Source organism: Vigna unguiculata, chromosome 7, assembly GCF_037176805.1.
Source record: "Vigna unguiculata cultivar grain cowpea cultivar isolate G323 ecotype 2 chromosome 7, ASM3717680v1, whole genome shotgun sequence".
Classification (NCBI taxonomy): domain Eukaryota; kingdom Viridiplantae; phylum Streptophyta; class Magnoliopsida; order Fabales; family Fabaceae; genus Vigna; species Vigna unguiculata.
Window position 1 is genome coordinate 48,115,230 of NC_140798.1, and position 16,358 is coordinate 48,131,587.

The window sequence follows — 16,358 nt, forward strand, 5'->3', positions numbered from 1 at the left end:
CTGATCATAACGAGTTGTGCAGCTTCCATGTAGCATCCAACGTACAGCATGCATAGTACATTTTCAGAGCTGAACTCAGGAAGTACCACCTCAAAAAGGAAGGCCAATATAAAACATGCACATGTTAATTTTACTCATCCAAACTGGTTAAAGCCTCTGAATTCTCAAAGCTTTTCATTCAGTTTCCTGCCAGAATGGACTAACTAGCTCACTTCTTGCATGTCAGAGTTGCAGTCATGGAACTTTCAAACCAGAAACTGGTTATGCTCTTCTGTTGTCTGCAAGGATGAAGGTTTTCCCATAAATTCATTTTAAAAAAAAGATTTAGAAAATTACAAGTTAAATTATTTTACGAATAAACTAATTTAAACTAGCCAAAATTCACATTCGGAGTATTCATTCAACTAGCCATGATAGTTTCTTTTAGAAAAAAGCTTGCTTAGCATCATATTCACTTACAATATTGAAAACATAATCATGACATTTAAGCCATGCCAAACACCATATACCAAGGAGCATCCGGTCAAATTACTCTTCCGAGAGAGGTAGTAAAAAACCAGTAATTTATTGTTCTCTATGCAAATCATCATATGTGTGACAAAGGTTCATCATGCCATATACATAGAGAATCACACAATAGTTTATAAAGTTAACCATTTCAATATGATTTTATGCATTATCAACAAGAGTATTATTTAATAAATAAATTATTATAGAGATTAGAAGTTAAAGTTCTAAAATACTAAAATTGAATATTCTTAAAAATGAAAGAAATTGAAATATTTAATTAATACGTATCAACAATATGAAAAAAAAGGTTATCCTGTATCTAAGTATAAACTGTTATGTAACTCAACATTGTAATTTTTGTAATGATTTCTCTTAATAGAAATCACATTAATTATTATAAAAATTATCGTTTTACTTGATACAAAATTTATTACAATACAATATACCCTCTTTTTAACGATAGTCAAAATAATTACAGTACAAATTACCTTTTAAATGAATTGTATTAATTACAGTGGAATTTATTTAATAGTAATCAAATTAATTACAGTACAGATTACATTTTTTTAATTAAATTAACTATGATACAAATGACCCTTTCAAATCATGTGACACTTCTAATAATGAACAGTATAAATTATTGTCCTTGCTCACAAGTGCAGAAATTATATACAGTATAATGAATAAGCACATTCACTCTCTCAAAAATGGTATAGATCTTGATTTCATCGAGAGGCATCAACGTAGGAAGAACCGAGAGCAAAAAAAATAGTACAGTTCGTTTGACGTTGAATGCCAGTAAGTTCTACTGCTGTTCAAAAAAATATATCAGACGATGTGAGGTACTGTTACTTGATCTTTGGCAGCTTGAGCTTTCAATATCTTTCGCAAGGCATCATGACATCTGGCAAGTCCAACAATTGACCAAACCAAGTAACTTGGGTGAGAACTAGTCAAACAGTTTAATTTAGAAATGAGAAAAGGTTATGGTTCTGTAATCTGTCTTACCTCCAAGGAAGATGATCAAGGAACATAGATGGTGAAACAATAATATCTTTGAAGCTTTCTCTATCTGCCATGTAAGCTTTATAACATTTTTCCCTCTCCTGTATTCTCCACAACGTCCTAAGATCAGATTGTGATCTTTGCTTCTCCAGTACAATGTGAATCACAGAACCAGGTAGATACAGCTCTGGGGGGTCATTGGAAGACGGATTTTCAGAATCTGGAACAGTCTCTATAAACTGAGACACTGGATCATCAATTGAACGTGCATCTTTAGCAAAAGCATTTGTAAATTTGGCATTATCAATTCCAACAGAATGATCCCTCGCCCTAGCGTCAGACCAAAGTGAGCATTCTTCGTGTTCATTGTTGAGGCAATCTTCACTATCGAAAGACATATATTCACCATAGTTGGATATAGCAAGACCCCCTTTAGCAGTCTGATTATCTTGTTCAATGCTACCTGTTGCAATAATGGAAATCTTTTTAGAAAAGGCACCTTTAACAAACTGAGTACGATGATTTTGATCATTTTCAACACTTGTAGGGTAACAATATATATTCTCAAACATGCCTAATATGCTATTAAAGATTAGACACCTTCATTATCAGTTTCACACTGGCTTCTGCGGATTTGATGATTTTGATCATCCTTGATGATCCCTGATTGGAGCTCGGATTCGTTCTCGGCATTCGTGTTATTTCTCTGATATTTGCTTAGGTATAGAAACCTACGAGCAAGTCTGAAAATCATGGCACTATCTGTTTTAGGATCTTGTGATAGTGACGTGATTGCGGCTGCCCTTAGCCGCATAACAGATCCAATTGAAAGGCGTGATGAAAATTCATTTCCAAATATGATGCTGCATCACAAAGAATAAATTCATTTCCAAATTAAAAGTGTTACCAAAAGAGAGATAACCAAAATCAAACCTTTTACTAGTACAATTACCTTGTCACAAATTCTGAGCATGCTCTTGCCACAACTAAATCCAGACAAGGGAGTGGCCCATATGAATAAACGTGCAGATTAGGGTAGCGGTGATAGAGCTGTGGGAAAGACCAGAATTAATTTGGTGCTATAAAATCAAATGCTTAAAGACGGCAGCTAAAAAAGACAAAAAAGTGCAAGGAAATTTTTCTTTGAGTATAATAAGTACTGACTGTTCAAAATGATGTGTACTAGAGGAAACAATGATGATTTAATGACTTAAATAAATGTTTGCATCTGCTTTTATTAAATAATCTTCCATTTGTGAATTTTTTAGTCCTTCATTTTCAATGCTTAATTGAGTTTTTCAACAACCCCTTGATCTTATGTAATATCAGTATTAGAATAAAAAATAATTAGATCTAATAAATATTATGTATAATCATTTATTATGTTTGCTCTAATACTAGTAAAAATACCGTTTTTTCTTTTAGAATGTTAATTCTTCTTGTAAGTATGCCTCTGTTTGACATTCTAGATTTGAACATTTATCTGATAAAGCCTTCGACTTTTGAGTAATGAAATACCTTTTGATATTGCAGACAATTTTTCTAATTCCAATTGTTACGTCTGTCCTCTTGCTAAAGATTAGAAGATTATCTTTCACTTCACTCAACAGGATGTTTCAGTCATTATTTGATATATTACATTGTGACATTTGGGAACCTCAGCTAATGTTAAGCCTACCTATGATGACAAGAGAAATTTTTTTCCTAACCTTGGTTGATGATTGTGGTCGTTTTACTTCGATATAAGTTGTCAATCCAATTTTGGGGGGACTGTATTTCCATTGCAGCCTTTCTAATTAAGGGGGTTTGGGTTGACTCTCCAGTACTACAACAGATATCACCTTGTCAGGTTCTATATGGATCCAAACTTGATTATCACTCATTAAAAGCTTTTGGATATTTGGCTTATGCAACAACTTTACCAGAAGACAAACATTGCATAGGGTTCAAATGAGTTTTTTAAATTTATATATAATGTTGATGGTTCAATTGACAAATACAAAGCTCGGTTGGTAGCCAAAAGCTATGCACAACAAGTTCAGATTGATTTCTCAAACCCCCTTTCTCAACAATGAATAAACTTACTTTTGTAAGGATCTTATTAGCCATTGCTACAGCAAAAGATTAGAGCCTACCATAGTTAAATATCAACAATGCATTCTTATATGGTAAGTTATTTGAGGAAGTATGCATGGATACTTCACAAGGTTTCAAAACAAGAACATAAGGATTAGTTTGCAAGTTGAATAAGTCTATACAAGGACTGAGACAAGCCTCTACACAATAGTTATGCATGTTCTACTCAACAATACAATACCATGGTTTTCCATAATCTAAAAATAATTACTCTTTGTTCATTCATGGTTCTAGTTTTTCATTGGTCATTTTGTTGGTCTATGTGAATGATATCCTAGCAAGCCCTAATTCTTCTTTTGTTAACAATGTACAATTAACATTGAGTTTCGTTCAGACTAAAGATCCTTCGGTTCTCTCCAATACCATATAAGCTTGAAAATTGTCAAATCCAGCAAGTGTATCTCTTTCTGTTAAAGAAATTATACCTTATCTTTACTTGATGATACTGGTTTCTTAGGTAGCAAACCAAGTATACTACCTATGGATCCAAATTTCAAACTTAACCTAGATGATGATGACCCCATCGAGGATCTCTTTGTACATAGAAGATTAATTGGAAGACTTATGTACTTAACCATTTCTAGACCAGAAATTACCTTTGCAATTCACAAGCTAAGTCAATAGACAAAGAATCCATTAAACACGCATTTACTTGTAGTCTATCACCTTGCTTCTAACCCGTCTCACCATGTCCACACATATACTTGTTGAAAAACAATTCTTCACTCTCAACCATGTCAGAACTGAGCATCAACTAGTTTATATATTCACAAAGGTCCTTCTTGCTATTGTCATCAATTGTTTCATCAACATGTTGTGAACCATGAACATGTATTTTCAAACTTAAGGACATCTTAGAATAAAATATAATTAGATCTTATTGTTATTATATAATAAGTTATTTTGTTTCTTTTTTTGTTCAGCTTCTTAATGTGTTTGCTATTATATATAGCTTTTTCTTTTCTATGAAAGATGCATTTGATTCAATGAATTATTTTATATCTCTCACCCTAATAATGAAAATTACTAAAAATAAGATAACAAAAATTTCTCAAAAAAATGCAAGGTAGTGACGGACCCAACAATCCACTGCATACAACAAAAAATTAAATTTAGATAAATCTTTTATCCAATTTCCTTTATTAATTTTAGGACAAATAATGAGTCGAAACAAAAGGAATGTATTTTCTTTTACATATTCACAAGGTAAGTTAGCTTTTAAGTTGTCCACGATTTATAGGTTTTGCGTTAGATTTTTTGCTCGTTGAAAATGCAATACAATTGGGATGTATAACTCCAAATATCTCATACTTTCTTTAGTCAAATCTCTTCCGATGGATGCTGGTTTTAGTTTTAATTATAGCGACTCATGTACTTGAGTAACATCTCATAAAGATTCAGAACTCGAGGATTTGCAACATTGTGATAAGGCCAGAATTCAATCCCCTTCTTGTGTCCTCAAGACAGCTTCATATTTGCATCTACAATCTGTATTTTCTAATATTTGTTTGCCTATATATTGTTTTCATAATAGACTTTCAATGAATACCCAGTTCTTTGAAGCAATAAAATAGCAAATTATGTTTTACTAAAGAAGGATAGTAAGTAATTATTCCTATTGAAGTGAGAAATATCGTACTTGCAGTCCAAGCAATGCAGCTATAGCGCCTCCAAGCGAATGTCCAACTATTCGGACATTATACCCAAAGCATTCACAACCAAATCCCAGTAATTTAGAAAGAAGTCCATAGGATTCAGAGTCTGCATTTCCACTTCGAAAAACAATTGTTGTCAAAAATGAAATTCATTTTATGTAATCAAGTCAAATGCTTTTAAATTAAATACAATTTCAGCTCTATGCATTGAACTTATAAAAGGATTAAAAGAAAAATGTTTTTATAGGAAATCATGAGAATGTACTAGAAAAACATAGGAGAACGCATTTTCATGCATCCCAATAAAAACTTTTCCCTTTTAATTCCTTACACAGTTTCCTACTTAATTACCTCAATGGCGTAGGAAAGAGGAAGAAGAAACAGTTTGATAAGACCAACTCTCCATAACAAAGAGCCACGAGTTTAAAAAACCTGAATTATTTCTTACCAGGCCTTTCAGGATTTCCCTCAATCTGCATAAACAGCTCTCGTGCAGCTTCAACTATCCCTGAATGCCCATAGTGAGGGAAAGATGAAACCACATGTTTCTTTATATCATAATGAAGGTAGTTGGAACTGCAAACAGGGCATAAAATATTTAAGTGAGGAACCAGAATATTGTGTTGGGCCATAGAAAGGATCTATACATTTTGGCCAATATAAAACTATTACACATTGGAACTGAAACTACAAGATATATATAGAGAAGATTATTTCTGCAGATAAAAGTAACTCAGTAGGGATGTCATTACTCATTAGCCTTTGTTTATAAAAAGCTTATAATCATGCAGCATAGCATAACATGTCATAATTCATTTTCCAGGATATGCATGTGGCCCCCCTTCAGAGTCTGTCATTGAAAATCAATTCAGCAACAATACCAGAGGATTTGCATCTTAAAATTGTGAGGATTGTTTCTTGCTTTGTGCATAGTTCTAGAAGATTCAGAACAGTATACTAATTCAACAAAAGTTATTCCATAAACAAAACTGGGCTATTTTTTGGTGCTTAAAATATCATAACCCTAGTAGTACCTCCATAAGCTTCCCACTTCGCCCCATCATTCTCAGGGCACAGGGTATTGGTATGTTATTATTATAAGCAGTGACAACGCAGGCCTAAGCTAATTGAAACAGTTATGTCCTTGAATCTTGATCAATCACTTCCAACAGAAATTGCTTGCATTGATACAAATATTGTCCTAAAGTATTATCCTGTCAATAGGCTTGTGATTTGTGATTTTAGAACAAATATGATAAACACAATTCTAACACAATTTTGTATTCTCACTCTGGGTTTTCTCTCTTTCTCACTCATTCATCACACTTCATAGTTCCTATACAATATGCAACTATAAATAAAAATATCTATCACAATTAATTGGGAATTTTATCAATAAATTAATTGGGAATTCTTAGTAAAGTTTCACCTCCACCCTAGGGTTATATATCTTTATGAAAATGGTCAGAGGGACGAAAGGAAAAAGAATGAAAAATACTTGATCAAGCCAGCCAAATCATCTACAGAAAGGGAGCATTCCTTGCATAACCCATCAGTTATTAGGTCCTCTGGGGTTTCAGTTCCACGTATAGCAATTACTACAGATTGTAGATGATGTAGAACCACAACAAAATATGTAGCTTGACACTTGACCTGGCATGGGTATCTAAATAATTAAATATAATTAAGCCAGTATAGTATAAAAATAGAAATATTCATATATCATACACAAAATTTAGTATATTGTCATCATCTCAAGTTGGATAGAGCTGAGTTTCCCAACCTTTTAAAATTAAAAATTTACGACCACTAGGAATCAAAATACAAGGACATAGACTGATGAGTTCAAATCAAAAGAAAAATGGGGTAGTTAAAATTGTTTTCAAATTTGAAAATAGTCAACTGGTGTCAATCAAAAAAACCCTTGTTGGTGTTAGGTAAAACAAACTTGGCATCAAAAATATAATCTCCCCAACGTATGTTGAAAGCCATAACCAAATGATATTTTTAAATTATTTAATATTGCTTACAATTAAAATGAGTTTTTTTTTGTTTTTGGTGGTAATTAAAATATTCTATCCAAGCAAAAATAAAATTAAATAAATTTGAATTGTCCTATCCAAACAAACATTTGAAAAATGAAAACAATTTGAATTGAAATCAATTAAATGCATTTTAATTTCCTTCAAATTGTGAAATTCTCCATCGATCACATGATCAATCTACCTTTTTTGTTGGCTCGGGACATCTTCCTCTTTTGATGAGTAATATCTTGTTGATGATGGGCTACCGTAAATAAAATTAAAACATAAATGGTGGCAACATCTTTTAAGTAATGTTATTTATTATTACTGATATTCAGGCCCATGTGTGCCCTCTTTACTTTTTCAAAACATAAAGAGTGCTTTTGTATAGAACTTTATATGTTTCCATGTCTAACCTGGCTGACTCGTCCTTGTCTAAGCACTTCCGGAGGCAAGTTGACGTACTTTAGAAAGGCCGCAGCATGACCTCGCCACCAGTTATCACCATCCAGTACAGGTCGTCTATGAAGATATGAAACAGGAACATAAAATCACAATGTTGAAGACGAAACTTTTTAATTTGTTAATTGAAAAGGATGTAATGGAAAGGGATACACGGAGACACAGAATAGAGGAAAACCAAAGGTAAATAAATCAGTATGCCTGAGCGCCACTAAGTTCTAAATAAAAATATCAACAACCATTCAGAAATTTCTCTTGTAAACACGGGTATGCATAGTGGTAATTGAGTAAAAGTAAGTACATCATCAGCCATTTATTCTTTTGTTGGCATATTCTTTTAGCCTATCCTTTTCCAATTCAATCATTCACTATTCTTCATTCTTCACATTTACTTCGTTGTCGAATATTCACCACTAACATATAACTTTGCCTATGATGTTTTTGTTTCATGATTCATGAAACTGTTAAACGTTGCAAGGCAAAAAAAAAAACCATAGACCTCAAAAGTGGAAATAATTCCCTCCCAGAACTAAAATCAGGAAACCGAATTTTGATCTTGTATCAAAATTTCCAATAAACAGAATGAGTACACATCGGTTTATACAAACTTAAGCTTTTGGAGTTAACTGACATATATTTGGATACATCATATTTTTTATTGATTTCATAAATCAAACTACGATGAAATAATACTTTTTCGTTTCTTAAGACGGAAGAAATATCAACACAGACAAGAAAAAAAGCTACATAGATGAGCGGAAAGTACCATTTTAGAGACACTGACTGGAAAGGAAAAACTTGAGAAGAATAAATTAAAACGGGCAAAGTAGAACTCTCCAAACACCTTGCATTGATAAGCAATATACAATTTGAAGTTTATTGATCATTTCAAAGTTACAGTGAACAAGTATCAGGACCACCTTGACCACAAAGTTATAATTAATACTCAACCAATAGCAATCAAATTAAAAAGTTCATGCTACTGAGAAAATGAGAATTCGGTTATAAAGACCTTAAAACTGTATACAAAAAAAAATGCCACCTGTTTCGGGTCCAGGGAGACAAAATCCCTTGTCTATACAGCCACGCACAAGGAAATACACATGGATTTCGTCCAACATCCAGCAATGGACCCTGCATTCATCATTGAATGCAAAATAGATGTTCAAAGCAAGTTAGTAAAAACAAAAGATTAATTTGGAATTCGTTTATTATGGTAATACTGTGTATGCAGCTTCAGCAAATTTATGAAGATCTTCAGCCTCCCTAATTCGCATCTCTGGTGCTTCCATGGATCCTTCATAGGATTCGGTAGATTTTCCATGGCTTTGAAGTAAAGCTAAAGCTGAAAAACAAAAACTCAATGTCATAAAATTGCAAAGAGCTGACGTGCAGGTTAAACTAAATTGGTGCAGGTCAACATTATTGCAATAATATGCCACAGGTCCATCTGAAAGATGACCCATTACACAAAATCCTATTTAGATCACTATAAATCCTTCACCGGCTACATCCCTCAACTTCATCAAGTCAACCACATTTGCTTCTGATCCAACCATTGGAAAACCGCAATACATAATGGAGGGTAGTTGATATGTTAGCATTTAACAATTATGGTAATGTACTGAGTTTATGATGAAAAGAGAAAAAAAGAAAGACAGAATAGAGTAGACGACTAAACAAGCCAGTGGCCTCTAGTAGTGAAAAATCTTTAATAAGGCTTGGTTTTAGATAACTGTAGTAAATATCCTGTGTTACGTTTTGCTGCTTTGTCTCAAGGAGGATATTAAATCCGCCTTACTTGGCGTGGTTACCCTTGTTCATTTTCTTGACAAGTATTTGATGTGTGTTATGGCTTCAACTAAAAAAGTTGCCCTGAGAACGATGTTATTGTGCGACATATATAAAGCATAAAAAGGCAACAAGTTTGAGATAAAAATTAGAAGAAACCTGCCAGGAGTTCCAAATGGCCAGTTCCGGTAGCACGATAAGCAACAAGATCACCAAGTAATCGTGCAACTGAATAGACTTCATCTTCTTCGGCCGAACTCCTGCGTTAGTTATTAAAGGAGCAGAGGTGAGATATAGGTAGAAACATTGTAGTTGCGGGAGAAAGGTAAGGTTTAGTTATAGGTGTATACAAATAATCGAAGCGGCCTAGACAACACAAGGTCTCACGTATGCCATAATCGAAGACCTCACTATAGTGGCATCTCCAAGCGTGATCATGGGCTTCGTAGAAAGACCTCCATTTGATAACATCGGATCCCGTGAAGCACTGGAGTATGGCAACAAAAGAGACGAGGGTGATGAATACGAATAAAGCGGTGCGGTTCCATGGGGGATCTGCATTACAATGGTTAAGATTACAGAATGAATGGGTAGAAAGAAGGATGGAGAAGAGAGGGTTCCAGAACTGACTCACCTACGACCTACCTAAAAGACAATGATTGGGGGAGGAGAAATAGCGAATAGAATCGAGCACAAAGTAGAGCGCTAAGAGAAATTGAAGGTGGACAAGGATGGCCGAAGATCGACTCCAGCAGAGCCATTTCTTGTACATAGCCTGTTAATCAATTGAATGGAAAATCAAGAACGAAAGAAAGAAGATTGAAAAAAAGAGGAGAAGGAGATGTGATTACCCACCCGTCTGCGGTGGCGTGTAAAGAGATCGTTGGAGTCTTGAAGGATGAGGGTAGCCGCGGCTTGTTGGGCGAATGCGGTTTGGAACATCACTACAACCCTAACGGGAGCGGCGAGGGAGACGAGGAGGACTGGAACGGCGATGCTGCCATTGCAGAGACGATGAGTTTGGAAGATGAGGAAGGCGCCGATGAGAAGCACCGCCATGTTGGAAACTCCGACGACCAAGCTCCACCAGCTGAGGTTTCTCACAGCCAAACCCATACCCGTACCCGTTACCTGCACCAATCACAATTCAAATCATCCATCCCCATTCTTTCATCTTCACAATTCCCCATTTCCATGCACGGGAACGCTCACCAATTCCTCCCACAACACACAACATTATTTTAAATCCACCACAACTTCACTTTTAAATTAATAAATAAAACCAACCAAACATAAAAATTAAATGCATCCGCATAATCTCATATGTATAAATAAACATATTTCATCTTGCAATCTTACGATAATAATAATAAATAAAAAATGATCCCACAGCACGGTGACCACGAAAACTACCAAAAACGAGAGAAACTAATCGATTAAAAAATAATATCAAAATATCGTTGAAATGGTTCAGAATATGTTTCTTTTTTACCTTATATTGACTCTGTTAATTAACTGGAAAACATTATCTTACTTAATATCCGTACACATTTAAAAGAAATGAAAAAGATTGGGAATATAAAAATGAAGGAAAATAGAAAGGAGAGAAGAATCGGAGGTGGGGGAGAGAGTGGATGAGGAATCAAAAGATTCTATGGGAATGGGGGCGACTTTTGTAAGCATTGGCATACGATACTACGAATGGGGTCGTGTTTGTAAAAAAGTGGCACGTGACCCAAATGCCACTCGGCCAATGCAATTGCAATTTGCAATTGCACAATGCGCAGGCAGCCTTAAAGTATTCCACAAGTGGCATACACCCACCAATGCCATCGCATCTATCTCTATCTAAATTGCTTATTGCTCAAACCAAACCAACTTCCTTTCTACTTTCTTCATCTCCCTTTTCCACTGTTCTCCACCCATGTATCCCTCTTCCTCCTCCTCTTCCTCTTCTTCCTCCTCCTCTCACTCCATGAGCCACGCGCCGACAGGCCTCACGCGCTACGGCTCCGCGCCGGGCTCTCTCCTCACCACCACCGTCGATGCTCTCATCGGAGGATCACGCCCCACCCCCACCCCTTACTATTCCGGAGGAGACTCTTCCGACTCCACCTGCAAAGACCAAACATCGTATCACAACCACGCCCTCGGATCCGCCTTGCTCCGCCAGAAAAGCTCTCCCGCCGGCTTCCTCTCCCACCTCGCCTCCACAGCCACCGCCCCCACCGCCAATCACAACCATAATGGTAACTACTTACTTATCCTTCCTCAATTTTTATTACTCCAAATGATCCTTTTAGGCCGGGCCCACTTCTTCGAGGGCGGGCCCGGCCCAGCCCAATTGTCTGTCTGTCCACGTGTCTCATCTTTACTCAACGCCGCAACGCAGGAGCGGGATTCACAATCACGCGGGGCTCTCGGTTGAAGTCCCAGCTGAGCTTCACCGGTCACTGCCAGGAATCTCTCTGCGGCGGCGATAACACTAACAATGTGGTGCTCGGCGATCATGCCACCTTCGGAATGGAGCCTTGGGACAGTTCTCATTCTCATTCTAATTCCATCGCGTTTTCCGCTCCCCCGACTAAGCGCTCCAAAAGCTCCAACTCCAGCGATCAAGACATTCTCCATTGCCTCAACGCCTTGGAATCTCAGTTTAGCCTTCCACAGACCACTCTCGAGATGGCAACGGTCGAGAAGCTCTTGCACATTCCTGAAGATTCCGTCCCTTGTAAAATCCGTGCTAAGCGAGGCTGTGCCACTCATCCCCGCAGCATTGCCGAACGGGTAATTCCTCGACTACTCCTACCTTTTTTACTTTCTCGTTCCTCCTTCTTCTATTCAATTCCATCCACTTCACACACAGGAGAGAAGAACCAGAATAAGTGGAAAGCTCAAGAAATTGCAGGATCTTGTACCTAATATGGATAAGGTATTATTTCTATTTCCGTCTCTTTCTTTTCTTGTGTCAAACTGCTCTCTTATATAGGGAAGCTCTCTTAATCTTGTTTCAATATGTCTTTAATTCATTGTAGCAAACAAGCTATGCAGACATGCTCGATTTGGCCGTTCAGCATATTAAAGGTCTTCAAACACAGGTTCAGGTCTGTAAAACAACCTTACCCTTCCCTCTCTATCTCTTTCTCCAATACTTTTCATTCTTCTGCTTATTCACAAAATATGAATTAAATGTTTCCGATATATGAAATCACTATACAAATTATTTATCTACAATCACGGTGTCTTATAACATGCTTGTGTGTGGACAGCATTGGTATTAAAAGGTTACTGCATTTGGTGTATGATTTCCGTAAAATATGAATTATTTTTGTTTGCTAAATTGAATTTCAATTAAAATTGCCCTTTTGCCATTTCTATCTCTATTGTTGTGTTAAGCTTTTTACCAACCCTTACGGACGAGGAGTATTAAGTAAACTTACCCTTCATTAAATGCTAATTACTGTCTGGAGTTGTTAGTTTTAGAAGAAATATTCATATGAAGTAATCTATAAATTAATTGCTGGAGGAAAATGTGCCCTATTAACAAGACTGAGTTAAAGAGCCCACGAGAAGGCATAAACACTGAATGCTTTAACCTAGGTGTATCAAACATATATCTGATCCCTTGACGGAAATTCGAGACGGGACCACTTTCTGTCTGATAAATCTTCGCAACAAACATGAACAAATGCCTCCCCGGTTTCTTCGTCGTAGGAATTTCATATCAGACGTCTCGACCAATTAGTTCCCTGTAAAATCATAAAAATTGCTAATGGTTGTCAAGCCTGGACATTCCTCAGCTGCTGATGAAAAAATAGTTCAATACCAAGCTTAGCTCTTCAATATTTTAGCACCCCTAAAACGTGCGTTAGCTCTTGAAAACAAACAACATGCTGATACAGGGCAATGTTACTGTCCTCCCTTGAGATTGCTGTGCTATATGGTCACTTCAAACAACGCTATTTTTTCACGTAGCTAGCACCTTTCCACACTGGCAAGCAAATCCACTACCAAGACCTCTAGCCATCATCATTAACCCGTCAGCCAATCACCACTTCCTCTTGAACATTCCAAATGAACTAACATAAACCATATCCTAAATAATCAAAGTTTCTGACTGCAAAGAGAAACAACAAATCAATATAGCACAACTGCATTCACTCTCTTCTACCATGGCTAGAACTAATGCTTCTGACTACCGGAATTATTCTCCATTCACCCATGTCTTGCGCGTGAGACACATCTTTACAAGTTGTCAGAGTTAATAGTTTTCCATTCCCCGAGCCAATTAGCCCAGTCTCAATCCCTTAACTCTTGTCTCTTCTCCAAAGCTGCCGCACTCTAGCTCCATTAGGATTCAGATAGTCACTTTTCATCCTTTGGACACTTTTCATCCTTTGGATAATTTTGCAAACTTCAACAACTTTTTGTCTTTTTTACGAGGGGCAATGGACCATGGTAAACTAGTTTTAACTTCCCTTGCTGTTCCGACCTTAAGTCCTTAATATAGTTAGGGTCATCACTACTACATTGAAGTGACTTTGTCAAAGTTGCCTTGAAAAGTCTTCTCGTTGGGAGTTAAGACCAAAGATAAAGGACAAAATTGTAACGTAGGTGATCTTAGCAATGTCAATGTTAGGAACTTGCTATGCCTGTCCGTTAATTAATACTCCAGTTACGTGTACATTTAAAACATCATGTCTATGTCAGGCAGCTGGTTTCATCGAGTATCACCTTGCATGATGATCTTTTTGTTGCATACCGAATACTGTAATATTTTATATTTATTTATAAGCAGCGATGCATTAACATAAGCTTCGACTACAATTTTACCCTGGAATATTTTATATGTATATTTACCATAAGCTGTGATGCACTAACAACAAACCTTTACTACACTTTTTACACGAGGAGACTACTAATGCTTTATTTAGTCTTTAAAACGGTAATAATCTATTAAATTGTTCTTTAAAATGAATAGAATAAAATAGTAAGTCAGTCCTTAAAATTGTACATTTATCAATTTAGTCATTTAAAACATAATAGATGGTCAAATTGATATCTGAAATTGATTAAAAATAATATGGTCCTTAAAATTAATTACCAATTAATCGAGTCTTTAAAATTGCAATGGTAAAACATATTAATTCCTAAGTCTAGATATTTAATTGTACTTTCTTTCTAATTTACTAGCGAAATATAAGCCTACATACAGGTAAAAATAATTGATTTAAGCTTTTATATTTAAGGTTCGATTTATCTTATACAATTTGAAAGACTAAACTGATTGATAACATTTAAGGACTGTTTCATCATGTTATATTTATTTCAGGCATTAATTTGACCTTCTATTACAATTTGAAGGACTAAATTTATGGATAATGTACATTTTCAAGGATAAAATTGCTATTTTATTAATTTCATTAATTATAACTTCAAATACTGAATTGGAGGTTTACTCCTTTTAAGTAATTGTTTTTAATTTACTATTAATTTAACTTGTTCTATCACATTACTCATCTTAATCAATATTTACTTGTACAGAATTTATTTATGAGTAGCATTATCCTTTAGAGAAAATTATATTCATACAACCAATGTTTATAACAACAGTTCATACAAACACGAGGAGGACAAGAAAAAAGTAGTGTTCTTTAACTTCTTGTATAATTTTGTTTTATCAATACGATATTTCTATCACACTCGAGGTACATGTTTAAGCTGTAATTTTTTTAGCAGTAGAATAAGAAAGGATGGATGTGAAGTAGATTGCGGTCTCCTTAGTCATGATTCCAGAATTGTTTTCCTTATCTGTATTACAAAGTGTTTTACATATCATGAAGAATAAGAGCTACACAGAATAATTCAAGCATTAGTTAATTGCTGTTCTTGATAACAAGATTTTTTCTTTTCGCCCTCTTTCAGAAGCTTCACAAAGAACTTGAGAATTGCACTTGCGGATGCACACAAAGCAAATAACATTTGTTTTACCAGATTCTATGCAAACGCGCATAGAAGTCAAGGTTTTGATGGCAAAGCAAGAAAACTGATTTTGTACCGACCTACTTAAATGAATAATGAAGAAACCGAACGTCTGTAGATTGTCAATTCTACAATTGTACAGTGTATGTTGTAATATGGTAGTCTAGGAAAATTTGTTCGTTTTCTTCAAGAATTGCCTTTTTTAAAGTCCAGGTTGATTTTCTTTGGAGGTTGTTTATTCCTTTGTTTGGGTAAGTATGGTACAATGAGTGATTAATTTAATTTTTGGAGTCAGGACCAGAATAGAAGTGAGAATGGGATGAATTAGAGAATGAAACTTCCAATCCTGTTCATAATTTGATCCAGTTAGGAATGAAATATATTTTGTCTCTTCGTTATTGTTTGACGAATTACTGTAGTACAAGTTTATAACCAATGTCAAAGAAAATTTGTACATTCATGTTTAGAGTTATTTTCTTCAATATGCAATGACTATTTTTGTCTGTGACATATTTTGCCGAAAAAGGAATCATTCTTCGCCTAGAACAGATCAAGATTAAGATTAGTACACTGTCTGAACTTATGTTTAGATAGAAATTTCACAGTTTGTAAAACATTTAAATGAATTAACCTTAAATTGATTCCATTTCAAATTGCTTCGTTTCTAAATATGCTCCTGCAGGAGGAGATAGACAGGGGATGAGTGAATAAATGTTTTTCAAAATATTCTGTACTTCAAATAAAAAATTGTCTTGTAATTTCTTACAAATGAGGAACTGAAGTTAAGGTTGCA

General features: G+C 35.3%; 2 protein-coding genes across 4 annotated transcripts; one reads left to right on the forward strand and one right to left on the reverse strand.

Moving 5' to 3' along the window:
• Window positions 1–994: 994 nt before the first annotated feature.
• Window positions 995–11,212, reverse strand: LOC114191679 (lipase class 3 family protein). Of its 3 annotated transcripts, none has more exons than XM_085665132.1 (15): window positions 11,076–11,212; window positions 10,439–10,714; window positions 10,229–10,358; window positions 9,934–10,138; window positions 9,743–9,843; window positions 9,016–9,137; window positions 8,835–8,926; window positions 7,747–7,852; window positions 6,805–6,959; window positions 5,755–5,882; window positions 5,291–5,412; window positions 2,468–2,565; window positions 2,116–2,378; window positions 1,519–1,978; window positions 995–1,414 (listed from the first exon to the last, which is right to left on the reverse strand). In XM_085665132.1, exons 2-15 carry the CDS (start codon window positions 10,697–10,699, stop codon window positions 1,339–1,341), a joined length of 2,319 nt encoding a protein of 772 aa, XP_085521258.1. In that variant the 5' UTR covers window positions 10,700–10,714; window positions 11,076–11,212; the 3' UTR covers window positions 995–1,338. The 3 variants fall into 3 exon arrangements, with proteins under 3 accessions (XP_085521258.1, XP_085521259.1, XP_027936823.2); XM_085665133.1 differs by lacking the exon at window positions 11,076–11,212 and adding an exon at window positions 10,943–10,962; XM_028081022.2 differs by lacking the exon at window positions 11,076–11,212 and having other exon boundaries at window positions 10,439–11,056.
• A 295-nt stretch (window positions 11,213–11,507) lies between these two features.
• On the forward strand, window positions 11,508–15,975 carry LOC114191680 (transcription factor bHLH128-like). Its single transcript, XM_028081023.2, has 5 exons — window positions 11,508–11,832; window positions 11,976–12,370; window positions 12,450–12,515; window positions 12,619–12,687; window positions 15,509–15,975. Exons 1-5 carry the CDS (start codon window positions 11,508–11,510, stop codon window positions 15,560–15,562), a joined length of 909 nt encoding a protein of 302 aa, XP_027936824.1. The 3' UTR covers window positions 15,563–15,975.
• The last annotated feature ends 383 nt before the right edge of the window (window positions 15,976–16,358 follow it).

What these genes read in the sequence shown, in the direction of transcription:
- LOC114191679 (XM_085665132.1), bottom strand. Translation starts at nt 10,699, where the DNA reads ATGGGTTTGGCTGTGAGAAACCTCAGCTGGTGGAGCTTGGTCGTCGGA. An exon ending in TTGCTGAAGCTGCATACACA is followed by an intron (nt 8,927 to 9,015) that starts GTATTACCATAA and finishes TGATGAATGCAG; the next exon opens with GGTCCATTGCTGGATGTTGG. An exon ending in TGCTCAGAATTTGTGACAAG is followed by an intron (nt 2,379 to 2,467) that starts GTAATTGTACTA and finishes TTTGTGATGCAG; the next exon opens with CATCATATTTGGAAATGAAT.
- LOC114191680 (XM_028081023.2), top strand. Translation starts at nt 11,508, where the DNA reads ATGTATCCCTCTTCCTCCTCCTCTTCCTCTTCTTCCTCCTCCTCTCAC. An exon ending in CGCCAATCACAACCATAATG is followed by an intron (nt 11,833 to 11,975) that starts GTAACTACTTAC and finishes GCCGCAACGCAG; the next exon opens with GAGCGGGATTCACAATCACG. An exon ending in GTCTTCAAACACAGGTTCAG is followed by an intron (nt 12,688 to 15,508) that starts GTCTGTAAAACA and finishes GCCCTCTTTCAG; the next exon opens with AAGCTTCACAAAGAACTTGA.